The 15,791-nt window shown below is 36.2% G+C and overlaps 2 protein-coding genes across 4 annotated transcripts in view; one reads left to right on the forward strand and one right to left on the reverse strand.

Moving 5' to 3' along the window:
* Ppp3r1 (protein phosphatase 3 regulatory subunit B, alpha) overlaps positions 1-2,699 on the forward strand; it is a 60,289-nt gene extending 57,590 nt beyond the window's left edge. For both annotated transcript variants that reach the window (XM_078029087.1, XM_078029088.1), the window contains one exon: positions 151-2,699. In XM_078029087.1, the coding sequence (XP_077885213.1) occupies positions 151-198 (48 nt within the window). In that variant the 3' untranslated portion in view covers positions 199-2,699. The remainder of the gene's footprint in view (positions 1-150) is intronic.
* A 3,338-nt stretch (positions 2,700-6,037) lies between these two features.
* Positions 6,038-15,781, reverse strand: Pno1 (partner of NOB1 homolog). 2 transcript variants are annotated; one of them, XM_078029092.1, is made up of 7 exons: positions 15,480-15,781; positions 15,149-15,298; positions 12,442-12,525; positions 12,202-12,262; positions 11,847-11,964; positions 7,300-7,370; positions 6,038-6,749 (listed from the first exon to the last, which is right to left on the reverse strand). In XM_078029092.1, the coding sequence occupies exons 1-7, from the start codon at positions 15,711-15,713 to the stop codon at positions 6,682-6,684; spliced, it is 786 nt and encodes a 261-aa protein (XP_077885218.1). In that variant the 5' UTR covers positions 15,714-15,781; the 3' UTR covers positions 6,038-6,681. The 2 variants fall into 2 exon arrangements, with proteins under 2 accessions (XP_077885218.1, XP_005322147.1); XM_005322090.5 differs by having other exon boundaries at positions 15,510-15,777.
* Between the last annotated feature and the right edge of the window lie 10 nt (positions 15,782-15,791).

Here is a 15,791-nt window from a genome sequence, read left to right on the forward strand (position 1 = left end):
GTAAAAAATACAGCCTCCAAAAATGTCTATAGTAATATATTTTTAAATTCAAACTTAAAAAATTTTTTTTTTTTTTTTTGATAAGATGGCTAGACTACTAAAGGCATTTCTCAAATGTTGCTAACCTTGATTTATTCCTGGCTATTGCAGGTCGTAGGTGGCCTAGATATCCACAAAAAGATGGTGGTAGATGTGTGACTCTCTGAAGAGTACCATCCAACACTTTTGCTTTCTTCTCCATCTCTGAAGATCTGCTCAAGACGTCCAGCAATGCTCTCTGTGTATTTAAATGGAAGTATTTTTCTCTGTGAAGCCACATTTCCAACATGAGCCTCATGAAGCCAACTAAGTGTTATTGAACTCTCTTCTCTCAATAACTCAGTGTAGCACTTTAAAGTCTGAAGGACAGCAACATGAAAAGAGCATATCCATGTGGTGGAGAAAGGGAAGGGGTTGGCTTTTTAATTTATTTTTCTTCATCTTTTATAACAAGAAAGTATCTATATATACATATGTAAATATTTATATATAGATATATGTAGCTTTCTATATATGTAGTAGGTTGGCTTTAATTTAATATACTTGATTCAGAAACAAAACGATAGAGTACAAAAGTGCCAAGCAGAACATAAAACATCCTTACTTTTATTTCACACAGTTTTATATGTAGATAGAAGATTGTACAATTTGAGCCGGGTGTTAGGCCAGCTATTTTTCTTTTCCTGTGCTTTCTCCTTTGAGAGATTGACAAAGCATTTGTTAATGTCCTATTATTTACCTTAATTACAGTTTTGTAACAAAGGAGTCTATAATTTTATTTATACCTATGAATATATTTCCAGGGACTAAGTCTCATTGTTGAGCAGTTTAATCCATCTCTGGCTGAGAAGAAAGTATAGTTCAGTGCTGCTGCCAAGAGCTAGTTCTTGTGTTCATATAGTGACTGCACATCGCTATGGCTGCTTCCTTCTGTTACTTTGTGAGTAGGAGCCATTACATTTATTAAATGTCCCTGGGTAAACATAATTTTTCAGTTGTGGTTTTATAAAGACCAGAAGCTATCTGAGGCAGTCATGATTTCTCTTTAGCATTACTTAATGAAAACCTGAAGTAATCATGTAACTGCTTACGGTATATGTTTGTTTCATTATATATGGATGAATAATTTGTCTTTAAAGTCCTGTTTGAATCATGAGTTTCCCTTCTGTGTTTCAAAAGACTTGCAGCTAATCTAAGAAACTGGTGACATTAATGTGCATGTATGTATCTAAACACCCACACATTTGTGATTTAAATGGGAGAAATCTTGCTAATCTATATGCCACAGAAGAGCAAAATTTTATCTAAATTGATACTGCATAAACTTTTTATAAGGCATAGGGAGCGCATGATTTTTTTTTATTGTTTGCCCATACAATTGGTAATGGATGGTAACTTAATAAATTTGTGTGATATAAAAGTAGCGTATCATGTTCCACCACTTGATGTTATCCCTTCCCTTTTCTGCAAAGGTACTATTGGCTGGAAGAAAAACATTTTGGGTAGCTTTATATGACAATAGTCTTTCCCTATATAGTTTTTCTATAAAAACTGGTTTTGTAATCATGAGTGGTAAAGGGCAGGTCAAATCAAGGTGGATGAATCTTAAATTGAATACACCTGCCTGCCATCGCTGTTCCTTCAACTGAGTGCTGCACATCATGGGCTCTGTCTATGAGAGAAAAATCCCGGTGCTTGGTGTCCTTGCATGACATGGAGTTTTGCATGTAGATCGATTTAAAATGTACCTCTTGTTTACATAATTTGCATAATTTTAAAAGATAATGTTGCCAAACTTTGGAAATGTTAATGTTCAAACTGAAAATCTCCACTACATGTAACTTTCTTCCTCTGGATCAGTACGTGGCTTACAATCCCAGCCAGTGGTTTGATCTGTTCCAGTGTCAACTGCCATGTGCTCTGCTTCAAGGGGGAACTAGTCTTTTGTGAATTTTTTGTACATAATTATTTGTTACCAATATTTTAGCAAATGCTTTCTATTTCTCTTGCTTGTGCATATCTTGGCTGGCGTTATAGAAAAATAGTGCAAACATTATTTCCTTACTTGGGAATGAGGGGTTTTCTTTCCCTTTTTTTTTTTTTTCCTTCCTCTTTTTTAGTTTGTGTGAAGGGTGGGCAAGGGAGGGGGTGGTTTATGTTGAATGTTTAGTTTTTCTTCTGCATGATACGTCATGTTGTGGGATCTTTAGAAAACTTCATACTGTATGAATAAGAAAATAAAATATTTGAAACTTGCTTGAATGTTTCCAGTGGTATTTGATAGACTTACACAGCTCTCAGTTTTTCTTCCTTCTTTTATATTTCTTAAAAGCTCTCATAAAATGATGTTTGATTTTTCACTTTAATTCATAGGTAAAATTTATCTGCTTTATTGCTGGGTAAAACAGCAGGTCGTTAGAAAGCCCTATAGTACTCCCCCATCATTACTTACCTAATCTGTCAATATTTACCCTTTCTCCAGGCATCTTAGCCTCGTTGTAGTACCTGGGGCTTTCAGTTTACTCTCATCTTTTGGTCACCAATTTAAAAATACACATACCCCTGGTCTCCTTTACTCCACTCGTCCTCCTAGCCCTATTTCTGACATGGTTATGTATTTTGTCTTCCTTGGCTCTAGAATAAATTGCATGAAAATTCCACCAGATTGGTGATTTGTCTCTTTTTCTGCCGAGAGCTCCAATGGTTCTTATTACCTAGTTTTGTAGTGTTGGCTGGATATTTAATAAATGTGATCCCATTTATTAAATGGGATTAAATGGTTTGTAATTTTATGTGATTTATAGTACTTTATCACCCTGCAATAAATGTGAAAATTAGTATTTTTAAGACTTTAATTCAACAACTATAGAGTCCCTTAATATACATCACTGTATTAGGTACTTCAGATACTCTTGGAAGGTAAATGTTATCCCTGGCCTAGCTAAGTTATGGAACATTAGGTATGTTTTACACCTGAAACATCCATATTGTCAGGTACTCACTAGTTATGAGAGATTTATACATTGAGTTCTATGTGGCTCCTCCATATCTGAGGTGTATAGAATAGTTCATCCTAAGCAAACGTATGCATTTAAGCCCTCGATCTCCTTTATCAGATTTTAACTGTCTTTTAAGTGTAGACAGGATATCTCTCCATTAAGTAAAATGGCAACACACATGGGTAGGAGAAAATACTTGCTAACCATGTATTGGAGGTATTGAAAAACTACTAAAAACCTAATTAAAATAATAGTCAAAGGTCTTGAATACACATTTCTGCAAAGATATAGAAATGACCACTAAACACAAAATGTTGCTTACCAGCACTAGTTGTGAAGGAAATGCAAATTAGTCAAATGAGATACCATTTACTAATTGTAATAGATGGAATATCACAGGGCTAGGGTTGTGGCTCAGTGGTAGAGTGCTTGCCTAGCATGTATGAAACACTGGGTTCAATTCTCAGCACCATAAAATAAATCATGTTCATCAAAAAGAGAGATGGAATATTACAAAAAGGGAATGAGTTGAGAGGATGTATAAAAATTGAAAGACGACAGTTACTGCTGGTGAGAATGTCAAATAGTACAACCACTGTGGAAAGGAATATGGCATAAACTCAAAATATTAAACAATTTACTATGTGATTCAGTAATTCCACTTCTGTGTACATATACCCCAAAGGAATAAAAGCAGGGACTCAAGTATATATTTGTATACCTGTGTTCTGGGCAGCATTATTCATAATATTCCACCAAAAGGTGAAAGCAGCCCAAGTGTTCTGCAGATAGAGAAAAGGTGGTATACAATGGGATTTTTGCCATAACAAGAAGGAAAACTTGACACGTTATATAACATGGGTGAATCTCAAAGATGTTAAATGAAATGTGAGATTCTGGACAAAAAGTAAGAAAGAAAGAATGGTGGCTGCCAAAGGCTGGGGAGAGAGAATTAAGAATGTTAAAATGATGGGTACAGTTTCAGTTGCAAAAGATAACAGTTTTGGAGATTGACAGTAGTGATGGCTGCACAACAGCGTCAGTGAACTTTGTCACCCAATTGTATGTACAATCAAAAATGGTTTAAAGTGGTAAGCTATTTTAGAACTTTTTTTTTTTTAATAGATGGTAAGAGAATTTCTATCTTTCGTACTTTTTAGAACTTACTAAGAAAATGGTGTTCAAGCTCAGGCCTGAAATATTCTTAGTCTTCAAAGATTCCCCACACTAAAAAATTTCCCCTTGCATTAGCTAAACATTTAAGTCCACTGCTATTTCAATCTTTCACTTCCATTGGGCATTAGAATCTATCAGCTAACCAAATCAAATGGGTGAGTCCTTGATCTCTCAAGCCTTCTATAGAATTCATTGGTTTCTCTGACCAAAGAAATAATTGATTTTTCACACAAGTATTTTATAAATTATAGAATGGTTATGTGTGTGGTCACTGTATACTTTGAGAAATCTAACATTAAACATGCTTCCCATCTTAACATAATTAATATGGCTCTAGGACCAGGAAAATCAGGGCTATTTCTCACATGATCAACAAACATTAGGTTTCTTACCTACCATCATAGTTCCAGGCAGCCTAAGAGTTGGAGCCCAAGTCTTCTGAAATGAGGAGAAAACCCTCAATCTCCTCCCTTAGCCACAGAATACCTAAGAAAATACTCCTGGGCCCATCCCCCAGGCACGTATTAATTACATCAGTAAACTAATAAATCAGAATAGGAATTGTGATAAACACAACAAATGCTATAGTAATGTGGATAAGCCTGGATAAGTTTTGAGATTAGACTTAGTGCTCTGCCTTAAAGAGAAGGGTTTAAAGTGATTTGATCCAGGGTGTTGAGATCAACTACCAGTGTGATAGTCAAATTTATTATCTTCATTCTTTCTTCATCCATTTCTATTCCAACAATCAGCTACCCTCTAACATGCTGTCTCCCTTTAAGACCCAAAGTGCTACCCCATCCCCCAGAAGGGGTGTGATATAAATTCTTGACTAAAGAGGAGCTCAAAACAAGTCTTTTAAGTTCAGCATCCCAAATTTTTATAGATACCAAGGAAACATGTTTGCTCTATTGTATTACTGATAGTTGCAACTACATAATAAATCCTTAAAAGGAAGTATATTCTAACAAAACCAAAACATCATTTCACTTTGAGAACCCAAAGTTTTCTAATCAAAATTATGCCCTTTACTTCCTGCCTCAGTTCCTTAAAAACTAACACAAAACATTAATGCCTAAAGACTGTACAGGCTGTTGGGCTGGGGTTGTGGCTCAGCGGTAGAGCACTTAAAAAAAAAAAAGTGTACAGGCTGCAGTAATAACAAAGTCCCAAAATACACTTCAACAAGGCAAGTAAAGGATTGTAATACCTACACATACACATTACCCATGCCAATGGGTGGGACACACTCAACAATTTCCAGCTGGATTCTTGGTTGGTTAAGAATATTCCAACCAATGCAATGTAAAACGTAGTTTAGTTTGGGACACATGTAACTGATAGAGTACAAATAAAGTTTAATAAGAATATGTTTAATTCTTGAGTGAACTTTCTGTTATTCCCATCATTAAAAGTTTTGGTCAATGTTATTCATTTGTACCAGAGAATAGTTACCAACATCAAATGATTTATGGGGTAGGTTCCTTCCCTTTTAAAAATGAATAAAATAATTAGATCATTGCTTATCAGACACTAGTTTATCACTGCATTTGCAGAACAGTTTTTTGGAGGAGGGGATTTTTTTTTTTTTACTACTTCGCTGATTAGGAGAAATCAACATCTTTTGTCTGACTACTTTGTTAAATATTTGAAAAACTTTCACATCAACCTTGTGATGCAGGTCTTTAATTTTACAAACTTCAAAACTGGTATAAAAGATTATCAGTTATTGGTTCATACAGTAGAGTCAAAACTGCTGCTCATGACCTGATTCTAAAGTGTTTCCATAATACCAGTATTAAGGAAAAGTCATGATTCATAGGTTATTTGAGATAATTCTTTTAATTACAATTTACAGAAATGTTTATAAATTTATAAATAAAAACTTAAAAATTCTTACAGAAGTTGTTTAAGCAAGAAATTTCCTCTACATGAGAGAATTCCAAATTGCAAATCTGTTTTCTGTGATTTAAAACAAAAAACACGATAAATTGCTGGTTATGGTGTCACAAGTCTGTAATCCCAGCTACTTGAGAATCTGAGGCAGGAGAATTGCAAGTTTGAGGCAGCCTGGACAACTTAAGTAGACCCTATTTCAAAAAAAAAAAAAAGAGTAAAGAAGGGTTGGGCTGCAGCTTAGTGGAAGAATGTTTGTCTACTATGCATGAGGAGTCTCTTGGTTCAATTCCCATCATTAAAAAGAAAAACCAAAAAACAAAAAAATAAAGCTTAACACGTGTAGGTATAATAATAATATTAGATTCTGTCATTTAAATTATCCAAAAAGCTATTCAGTGTGAATACTATTAAATCTTTCCTGTTTATACTTCTTGCTGAGAACAGAAGAAAGGATCCAGTCTCAAAGTGACTAAAAAATAATTCACATGGTTTCATGTGATCACCTTCAGGGTACAAAGTCTTTTTCTTTAAGAGTCCAAAGATGAGATAAAAAGTCTCTGATTTGAAATCAGAACCGATCTGCTGCTCGGCTAGCCACAGCTCGAATATTGCCATAAACCTTTGATGGAGGATTTCCTGTAAAGGAAAAAATAAGTAGTTTACATACACTGATACACTCACACAGACTCTATGGAAAAAAAGTCTACAACCCTAATAAGACCAAGGACATTTTTTAAATTGGATCTACTTTATATCATGAAAAGAACCTACAGAAAAATATACCCAAATATTCTCAATTAAAGGCACTGAATATCAAGATAATTCAAAAAGGAGCCTGTCAGCAATAGGAGAATCCCCAGGTTTTCTGAGCAACTTGGACTAAAGGAAACAAACTGACTAAAGCTTTTCAGCCTTCCGGTGTTCTCTCTTCTGGAATGTTTTTTATGTACTTACTCAGGAAACAGCACCAGAGATTTAAGTAATATTACCCAATAAAACCTTTATCTTCTCTAGAAGACAAATGAATCTAAGCAAATACTTCAACATTTTTCGCTAGGTCCATATCTGCTAACTTAGAAGAGCTTCTCCACAGTACCTAAACTGCTTTGCAAATGGGGTTTGAATTCCTAAATTCCCTATTATTTCAAGAGAAAATACAAAAAAAAAAAAAGTACACTGCAATTACCCAGGATGAGGTTGCAAATGGCAGTTCTTGCCATCTTGATGTTTTGAAAAGAGCCAAGGATGTGAACTTTCCTGAAAGAGATAAAGTGAGACCAGTTAGCCACAAACAGCATTTCCTTACCTAAATCCTATAATCCAAAGACTCTGCAGAATCATGATAAGATTCCCATTTCTACATGAAGGCAAGGTAATGGCCATGCAACTCTGTAAACATCCTAACAAGTAAATTTTTAAAGAGTGAGTTTTATGATATATGAATTGTATCCCAATAAAAAATTAACAGAAAAGATAAAAATTAAAAACAAACGTAAGATTTCTTTAAGATTCTTTCTTACTAGGGCTACCATTAAGTACTTTCATGTGCTAGGGCTTTATGTATATGTTCACATAATCATCACATAAACTTTACTAGGTAGAAGTTATTCCCATTGCACACATAAGAAAAGAAAGTTATAAGAAATCAAGAAACCTAGGGCTGGAGATGCAGCTTAGGATTAGAACACTTGCCTAGCACATGCACAAGGCTCTGGGGTTCAATCATCAGTACCCAGACTGGGGAGAAATCAAGAAGCCTGTCCAAGACTAGACACTGGCAAAATTGAATGAACACTCAGAAATGCAAGTAAAAGTGTACTTAAATAACATCATACCTCAGTTTCAACTGCAAAGCTTTCTAAAGATTATCAAAATTTCTTTTTTTTTTTTTTTTTGGTGAGGATCACGGGACTGTTTTCAATAGTTATTCATCATGAAATGACTCAAATGATTGGTAATAATTTTGCTTTTTGAGTCCATTTTCACTGTGTCCTCTACAATAGTCATGAGCTAAATCTGCCATATCTTCAACTTCTGTTAACATCCTCTTCACATCATTTCTTAACTAAAAAGTACCTCTCAAATGCAGCCAGTTTTTTTTTCTATGAATCATGTACCACTGAGGCTGAAGGGGACAGGGCCTTCTTGACTTCTCTTGCCATCTTCAGACACTCACCACCTCAAAAACCTTTAGCTCTGAATCTACTCTCTTCAGACCTACTAACCTGCTTTGTTGTGGTCCTCAGCTGTCCCCACAGATCATCCTCAAAAACATTAGCTCACTCCTGGCTCACTGTCTTTGACTACTGTCATCACAATTTCTGATCATTTCAATATCTATGAAGATAACTAACTCCAACACCCTAGCATAACTTACTGGGTCCCTGACATATTTTATACCAATATTGGATCTTGTTTTCCAAGCTACTCCACAAACTTTCACTTCTGTGGTCACAGTCTGGATTTGTCATTACTAAAAACTACAACCACTCCACACTTTCAATTTCAAACATTCAGTCTCCATCACCTTCTGTCATTTCATTTCATACCACTTAATGCACCCATATCAGTAGTCCAGAGCCCCACCAGGACCTCTGATCTATTGATCTTACCAATCTTTACACCTCCCTCAGCTGAACACACTCATCCAATGGCTCCCCACTGACACAGTAACAGCCAAAGTCCTTACAGTGACCCCATGGTGCGGTGATTTCTGTTCACATCCCTAATACCCCTGTGGTGGTACTTTACCAGGCCCATAAGGCTCCTTATGCTGCCAGACATGCCCTCAACTTAGGACCTTCATGTTTTTCCTTCTCTCTAAAATGCTCCTCTTCCAGATACCCGCGGACAGACTCAACACATAAGTATGCTTCTTCCCCAAATGCCACTAAAATGACAGTTCAGACCTAAACCCAAAGGAAGATGATGAAGGTAATACATTCTGGGAGGTGGAAAGCAGAAAGATGTGTGGGAATTAACTTTGTAGACCCAAGTGACCTGACACCTAACTCGGCAGTGGGAACATCCTGAAGCAAAACTCAAGGAAAGAGACACTGGGAACCAAGGATTCTAATAGCAAAAAGGGCAAAGGTGAAAGGAGGAGTATGAGACAGAGAGAGGGTGGGTGGGTGCTTAGGGAACAGAAGGCTCCAGGAGAGATTTCTAAAATGTCTGATGCATCCAAATAGACCAAGAGGAGATATAAATGATGAGTAGCTCTTTGCTGAATCAGTACACTGAAAATTAAGAAAACACACTGACACACCTCCTCAAGTGAAGTCAAAGTTGCAAAGGAGAGAGACCATTTGGTTCGGCTATAGAATATACTGAGCACTGATTTCTGTTTTCATGTGACACTGACCTCGGACTAATGAAAAAACAAAGTGGCTGTATGGTGAAGAATAAGTTGGAAGTGCTAGTGAAGCTGAGTGTATGCAGTGCAGACAGAAGAGGGTGTGAAAGAAAGCTATATCATCTTTCATGGCTGAAAAATAAATTGAGAAGCTGTATGTCAGGAAGACATATGAAATATAGATATAAATAATAATAACAACAGCAACTATTATTATTATTATTATTATTATTATTATTATTATGCTGCGGATTGAACCCAGGGCCTTATGCATGCGAGGCAAGCACTCTATCTACCAACTGAGCTATATCCCCAGCCCTATTAATATTATTTTTGAGACAGAGTCTCACATTATCCAGGCTGGCCTCACACTCGCCTTTGACTGCCTCAGCCTCCTAAGTAACTAGGATAACAGGCACCTGCCACTGCACCTGGCTCAATAAAAATACATTTTAAAATTAGCTAAGAGAAATGAAACTTGTTTCCTCTGCAGAGGGTGAAATGGAGGTATATGGCAGACATTTTTGGTTTTTCAAATTACATGTATATCACACTTTGATAAAATGCAGCATGAAAGACGAAGAAGTACAAAAAACAAGAACAGATAAAGTAGGACTACTTTTGCTACTAAAATAACCAAAGTAACCTGGGGTGGGGGTAATAGTTGCAAAGGAATAAAGGACTCAGGGTACATAGGCATCTGATCTGGTATTCTGAATATATCTGAAACAAATTGTTTTTATTTTTATATATTGCTCACATTGTACTACACTTTGCCAGGTTATTAGCAATTCATTAAACTAAAAACAACCACTTACTACTGTATAATAGTCTACTTTATGATTATTTCACAATATAAATTGTTACACATTGGGTTTCCAATTAGTCTATTTATAGCAAAAGCTTATAAAAACAAGCACATCTCTTAAATTTGAAGTAGTTTGTAAATAAGTTTAACAAAAATACAAAAGATATAAAAAGTAATTCTATTGCAACATTATTCATAATACCCCCCAAATGAAATAATCCAAATATCTATCAACTGTGAATGAATATACAAAATGCAATGTCTATTCGATAACAGTTGGCAACAAAAAGGAACTACTACTAACAACATGCTAATTAAAAGAAGTCAAACACCAAAGCCTTTGTCTGTATATTTCTACTTACATGAATTTCTAGAAAGGCAAAACTCAGTGATAGGAAGTAAAGCAGTGCTTCCCTGAGAACACAGTGAGTGAAGGAACATTGAAAAGATGCACAGAGGAACTTTCAGTATGATGAACTATGAGGTTGTGATGGGGCAACAGGACTACATTTCCCAACTCACTGAACCAGACACTTAAATAGGTGAATTTTATCGTATGTAAATTATGCCATAGTAAACTGTTAAAGAATGGTTTAAGTTTTAAGTTAACACTACTAAATTTACAAATTAGCAATTTAACAATAATTAAATTTAAGCCATAACTTCACAAGCAAATAATTTTCATCTTTGGAGTTCTAAATTAACAACTCTAGGCTCAATCCATAAAAGAACAAAGCAGAAAACACTTGGCATCAGGTAGAGGGCCACCAACACAGTATTGTAGTTATCTGTAAAGTACAATGGAAGTCTAAAATTTAGAACCTAAATAATGATGACTCCCTGAGTTTAGAGCAAAAGTGAGATGATCTTAAATGAATTTTTTTCTGGATTTAATTGTAAGCAGGTCCCTCCTCCCTTTAATCAACTGCTTCATTTCTCAACTTCATAGCATTATATAAGCTTCAAGTCATGTACCAGTACAATCCACAACCTGGCAGCAGAGAAGATTCAACCTTAGAGAGGGGTAATCCCAGCTTTGCTTTCAGCACTCTTATCCTCATTAAGCCCATATCATCTTATTTATGTTCACATATAACTACTTGATAGCTATTTTTACCCAATGCACAATATGCACCTTCCTTTTATGAAAGGCCTTGAAATATAAACACACACACACACACACACACACACACACACACACACACACACACACACAGATATAAATCTACAAAAAATACAAGCTATGGATTTTAAAGGAAAATCTCACAATGGTATTTGAAATACCTACTGCATACTCTCTCCTAACGAATCAATAGATTCCCTGATTAATTTATCTGCAATACAGTTTCTTTTAATAGTGATTCTAAATATTTCTATTATTGCTAAATGAGAAAAAAGTTAAAATTACTAAAATTTTTTTCAACAACTTTAATCTCAAAACAGATGACTACTCATTCAGAACCATATATTGACAAATATTAAGCATAAAATATAACATGACTTTTTTGAAACTAACAAAAGATCAAATATAAATTATGACAAAATAATTTTCTCATGATCAGAAACTTACACATCAGCCAAAACTATCCGCGTCCGCGTCACATTCTCTATGGTGAATTTGGTTTTTCCTCCTTTGCCAGCAATTCTTCCTATTGCCCTTGATAGGTGGTCTCCCTTTAGGGGCTTAACTAGAGAAGAAAAGCAAGACCTCAGGTGGTAACCTACTCCAGGGCATCACCCCATTCCACATAAAGTTTAATCATTAACCAAATTTCCCTATTAAATGATATAAACTTACATTTTTTAAAAAAAAGTGCTAATAACACAGTTCTACTGATGCTATTAGAAAATTTAAAGTTACAACATGATACAAAGTCAGCAATACAAAAGAAAAGTATTTCACAAGAAGACCATGACATGCTTACCATCTGTAATTTCAAAAGACTCTAAGAAGAGGTCATCCAATCTGATGAGGGCAAGAGCATCCTAGAATATAAAAATAAACACTGTGAGGGCAATCTTATTTAGACACCAAGAATGAGTGACAGGAACTAAAATTCAGACTCTAGAGTTAGAAGACAAATTTTTAAAAACTGATTAATCCAATGAAATGTCCACATTGGATATTTTTTAGGTTCCCATTTAAATGTCACGAAATCACTCACCTCCACCTGAAACCCAAGAATAAAGGCTTTCACAAAATCAGCTGCTTTTGTCAGAGCGCTAACATCCTTGGTTTCTTTACAAGTCTGGGTGGGGGAAAAGAATACAGATTTATAGAGAGCAATGAAAAACAAAATAGTTTTAACAAAATACTAGAAATAATTTTTCCCATTATTATAACTCCATTCACCATCACCCTTCTCCAGCATACTCTACAACCCAGTTTTGGGAACACTGTCTTCAGTTTGCAAAACAAAACTTTCCTAGCTCCCTAGCAGGGCAGTTCCACCCAAAGATTGTCAAATGACTGGATGCATTCTATTACTGGTCAGGCTTCTGAGGTTACCACAACATTCTTGTGGCTCAGCCCAAAGGATCACACTCTGAAAGCCCTCCATCTTTTCCACCCTTTCAATGCGCAAGCTCATCATCTTCTCTTCTCCTTCGTCTTCCCTAAGAATCCTGACCTAATTTTCTTTATTCAATTATCTATACGCTGATGTCTTCCAATCAATAACTCTGGTCCTAACTACATACATGCCTGGAACTGAAGGGGAAACCAAGAAAGTTTTAAGGAGGGATTTCGACGTCAAATTATTTACTTAATAATAGCAAAAACAGCCACTATTGATAAAATGCCTACCACTGTAAATAGCATACTTAACACTATACCTCTGATCTATGTAACAACCTTGCAACCTAGAATGTTACATGATATAAATAAGAAAATTTTTTTTTGTATTCATGGGATTGAACTCATGGCCTTGTAATGCTAGACAAGTGCTCTGCCGCTGAGCTATATTCTCAGACCTTAATATTTCAAATTTGAGACAGGATCTTGCCAAGTTGCTCAGGTTGGCTTTGAACTTGCAATCCTCCCGCCTTAGATTCCTGAGTAGTTGGGATTATGGATACACACCACTGTGCCTAGCTAATTATAAATACTTTTATATGTTAGAAAATTAAAATACTAAAAAGTAAAAATAGATAAGATTCAAACACTGACTCCAAAACTATTATTTCTACTTTCCCACCCAGATTCTCAATCTGTTTGAAGAGATCACATATTTGACAAAATCCTGCATTTTGACATTTAAAACTAGACTACAGATACGATTCCTATATAAGACTCCGGGCAAGTCTCGCAGGTACTCCAGGACTTAAGTTTATAAAATAAAGTCAGAAAGGAAGGTCCTAAGTGGTTCCTACTAGCATCAATAGTCACACTGGCCTGATTACTTTGGCCAAGATAATTCATTTCTTTAATGCTGTGTCCTCATTTCTATAACAGTGGAATATAATCATCTAACTCATAGAGCTGCTGCCCTAAAGACCAAATAATGTAGTGCATGTTAAAGTACCACTATGTGCCTGCTATATGGCAGCATCATTGAAGATAACCAAAGTGATGACCCTATAATAAACAAGAGCAAAATACAATAAAAGCTTAGGCACTGAAGAAAAGACTGAAAATGGACTTATAAGGGAGAAAAAACTTGAGCTAGATCTTGAAAGATAACTAGAACTGAAGAAGGAAGAGAAAATGATCAGGGAAGTGAAGACCTTTTTCAGAAAGCAAAGCAACCAAAAAGTATGGACATAAAGAAATGGTGGAGATGAACTTATGATAGGGTCTCCTACATGAAAGGCGGTGAAACACTTAACTTTTATTCTTTAGAAATGCTTAGGAAACCAGGACATCAAAATATAAGTACTGTAGTCTAAGAAAATCTGGCACAAATGACATAGAGAAAGACTTAAAACAATGATGTGGGGGAATTACAAGGAAACAGGAAGTCTTCACATGAAATCATAAACACCTGAATGCAAGTGATGATGGGAACAAAGAGGGGTTCTACCATCACAACCTAAGATATTTTAAAACATACAAATTATTTACAGTTGTGCTTCTTTGTCCTAATGCCAGTATAAGAATCCTCAGAAAGGAAAATACATTAATGTTGGTTACTGATTCTCATACAAAATTGGAACCCAGAAAAAAAAGTCCAAAATAAAATTTTAATGTCTAACTCCTGGAGTGACACCATGGAATGACAACATGTACACATATGTGTGCAACATTCATTCTCAAAGTAACCCAGATCAAAAGCGTACCTTTAAAACATTTTTTAATTTTGAGCCAGGCACAGAGGTTGATGCCTGTAATTCCAGTGACACAGGGAGCTAAGGCAGGAGGATTTCAAGTCCTAGGCTAGCCTCAGCAATTTAGGGAGGCCCAAGCAACTTAGTGACAGCCTATCTCAAAATTTTAAAAATGAAAAAGAGCTGGGGATGTGGCTCAGTGGTAAAGCACTCCTGGCTTCAATCCACAGTACCAAAAATAAATAAAAAGGCAAATGAATAAAGTGTTTTGTACTACAGCAAGGACTTAAATTTATCATTTATACACTTGGTTGTATGGCAATCTCTTTACTCTGCTTTTCTTCAACACAAAACATTATAGAAAATACACACAGGTAGCCAGTATTTTAATATGATCTCGGAATCAATTCTGGAATGCAATTTGAATTTGTATTAAATGCAGATTCTGAATACACTTGGTAAGTTCAGACTCATTATGATATACTTAAAAACTGAAGAAAACCATTTAATGAAACAGGTCCCTTGAAGGAAAATCTGCTTGTACTTTTTCATCCCTGGAGTAGAGAAAAACTTGGTGTATATGGAAATAGTTGACATTCTCCTTACCCTGATTTCTACATTTCTTGATTTCAAATTAAAGCGTATCTGAAGTCCCAAATGTTCTACAATAGGAGTAAATATCTTCATCCAGTTTTCTTTTAATGGTGTGTATCTGTTCGCGGGGACTGGAATTTTCCGCGTTTCTTCTTTTCCACCCTGCAATTAAAGGGAAAAAAAACAACAACTCAGGAGACGCGAGGAGGAATGAGGGTGGAGGGCGGGGTTGTAAAATGACAGCAGACTTATAAAACGCTGCTTTTTAACCAAGTTAAGCTTCAGAAGAGTCACTTCACGGCAACAGAGCCCCCACATTCAATATCATGCAAAGACTACCAGCCTGATCAGCCTCTGGTCCCCCAACAAGTACCACAAGTCCGTCCCCAGAGAGGGGCGGGAAGACGGGCCTCTTCGCTGGCCGGGCCTCTTCGGTGTCCATGCAGCCCGCGTCCCCACTCTCCTCTGCTGCGGACAGTTGCGCTGCCTGTCGTTTCTTCGCCCGCCGGCCTCCCTTGCGGGTGACCTGGGTGAAGCCATCCTCAGCCCCAGCGCTCAGCGTCTCCATCTCGGCCATCTCGACGGCGGACTAGAAGTTCCGACTCTAACACGTGCGCTTCTGCACTACGCAGGCGCGCCGCACAGGAGCCAGCCT

This window comes from Ictidomys tridecemlineatus, chromosome 12 (assembly GCF_052094955.1).
Source record: "Ictidomys tridecemlineatus isolate mIctTri1 chromosome 12, mIctTri1.hap1, whole genome shotgun sequence".
In the NCBI taxonomy this organism is placed as follows: domain Eukaryota; kingdom Metazoa; phylum Chordata; class Mammalia; order Rodentia; family Sciuridae; genus Ictidomys; species Ictidomys tridecemlineatus.

Excerpts from the sequence above, each read along its gene's own strand:
- Pno1 (XM_078029092.1), bottom strand. The coding sequence starts at position 15,713 with ATGGCCGAGATGGAGACGCTGAGCGCTGGGGCTGAGGATGGCTTCACC. Across the intron at positions 7,371-11,846 it reads CGGATAGTTTTGGCTGATGT|GAAAGTTCACATCCTTGGCT; the intron begins GTAAGTTTCTGA and ends TATCTCTTTCAG. Across the intron at positions 6,750-7,299 it reads CATTTGCAACCTCATCCTGG|GAAATCCTCCATCAAAGGTT; the intron begins GTAATTGCAGTG and ends TTTCCTTTACAG.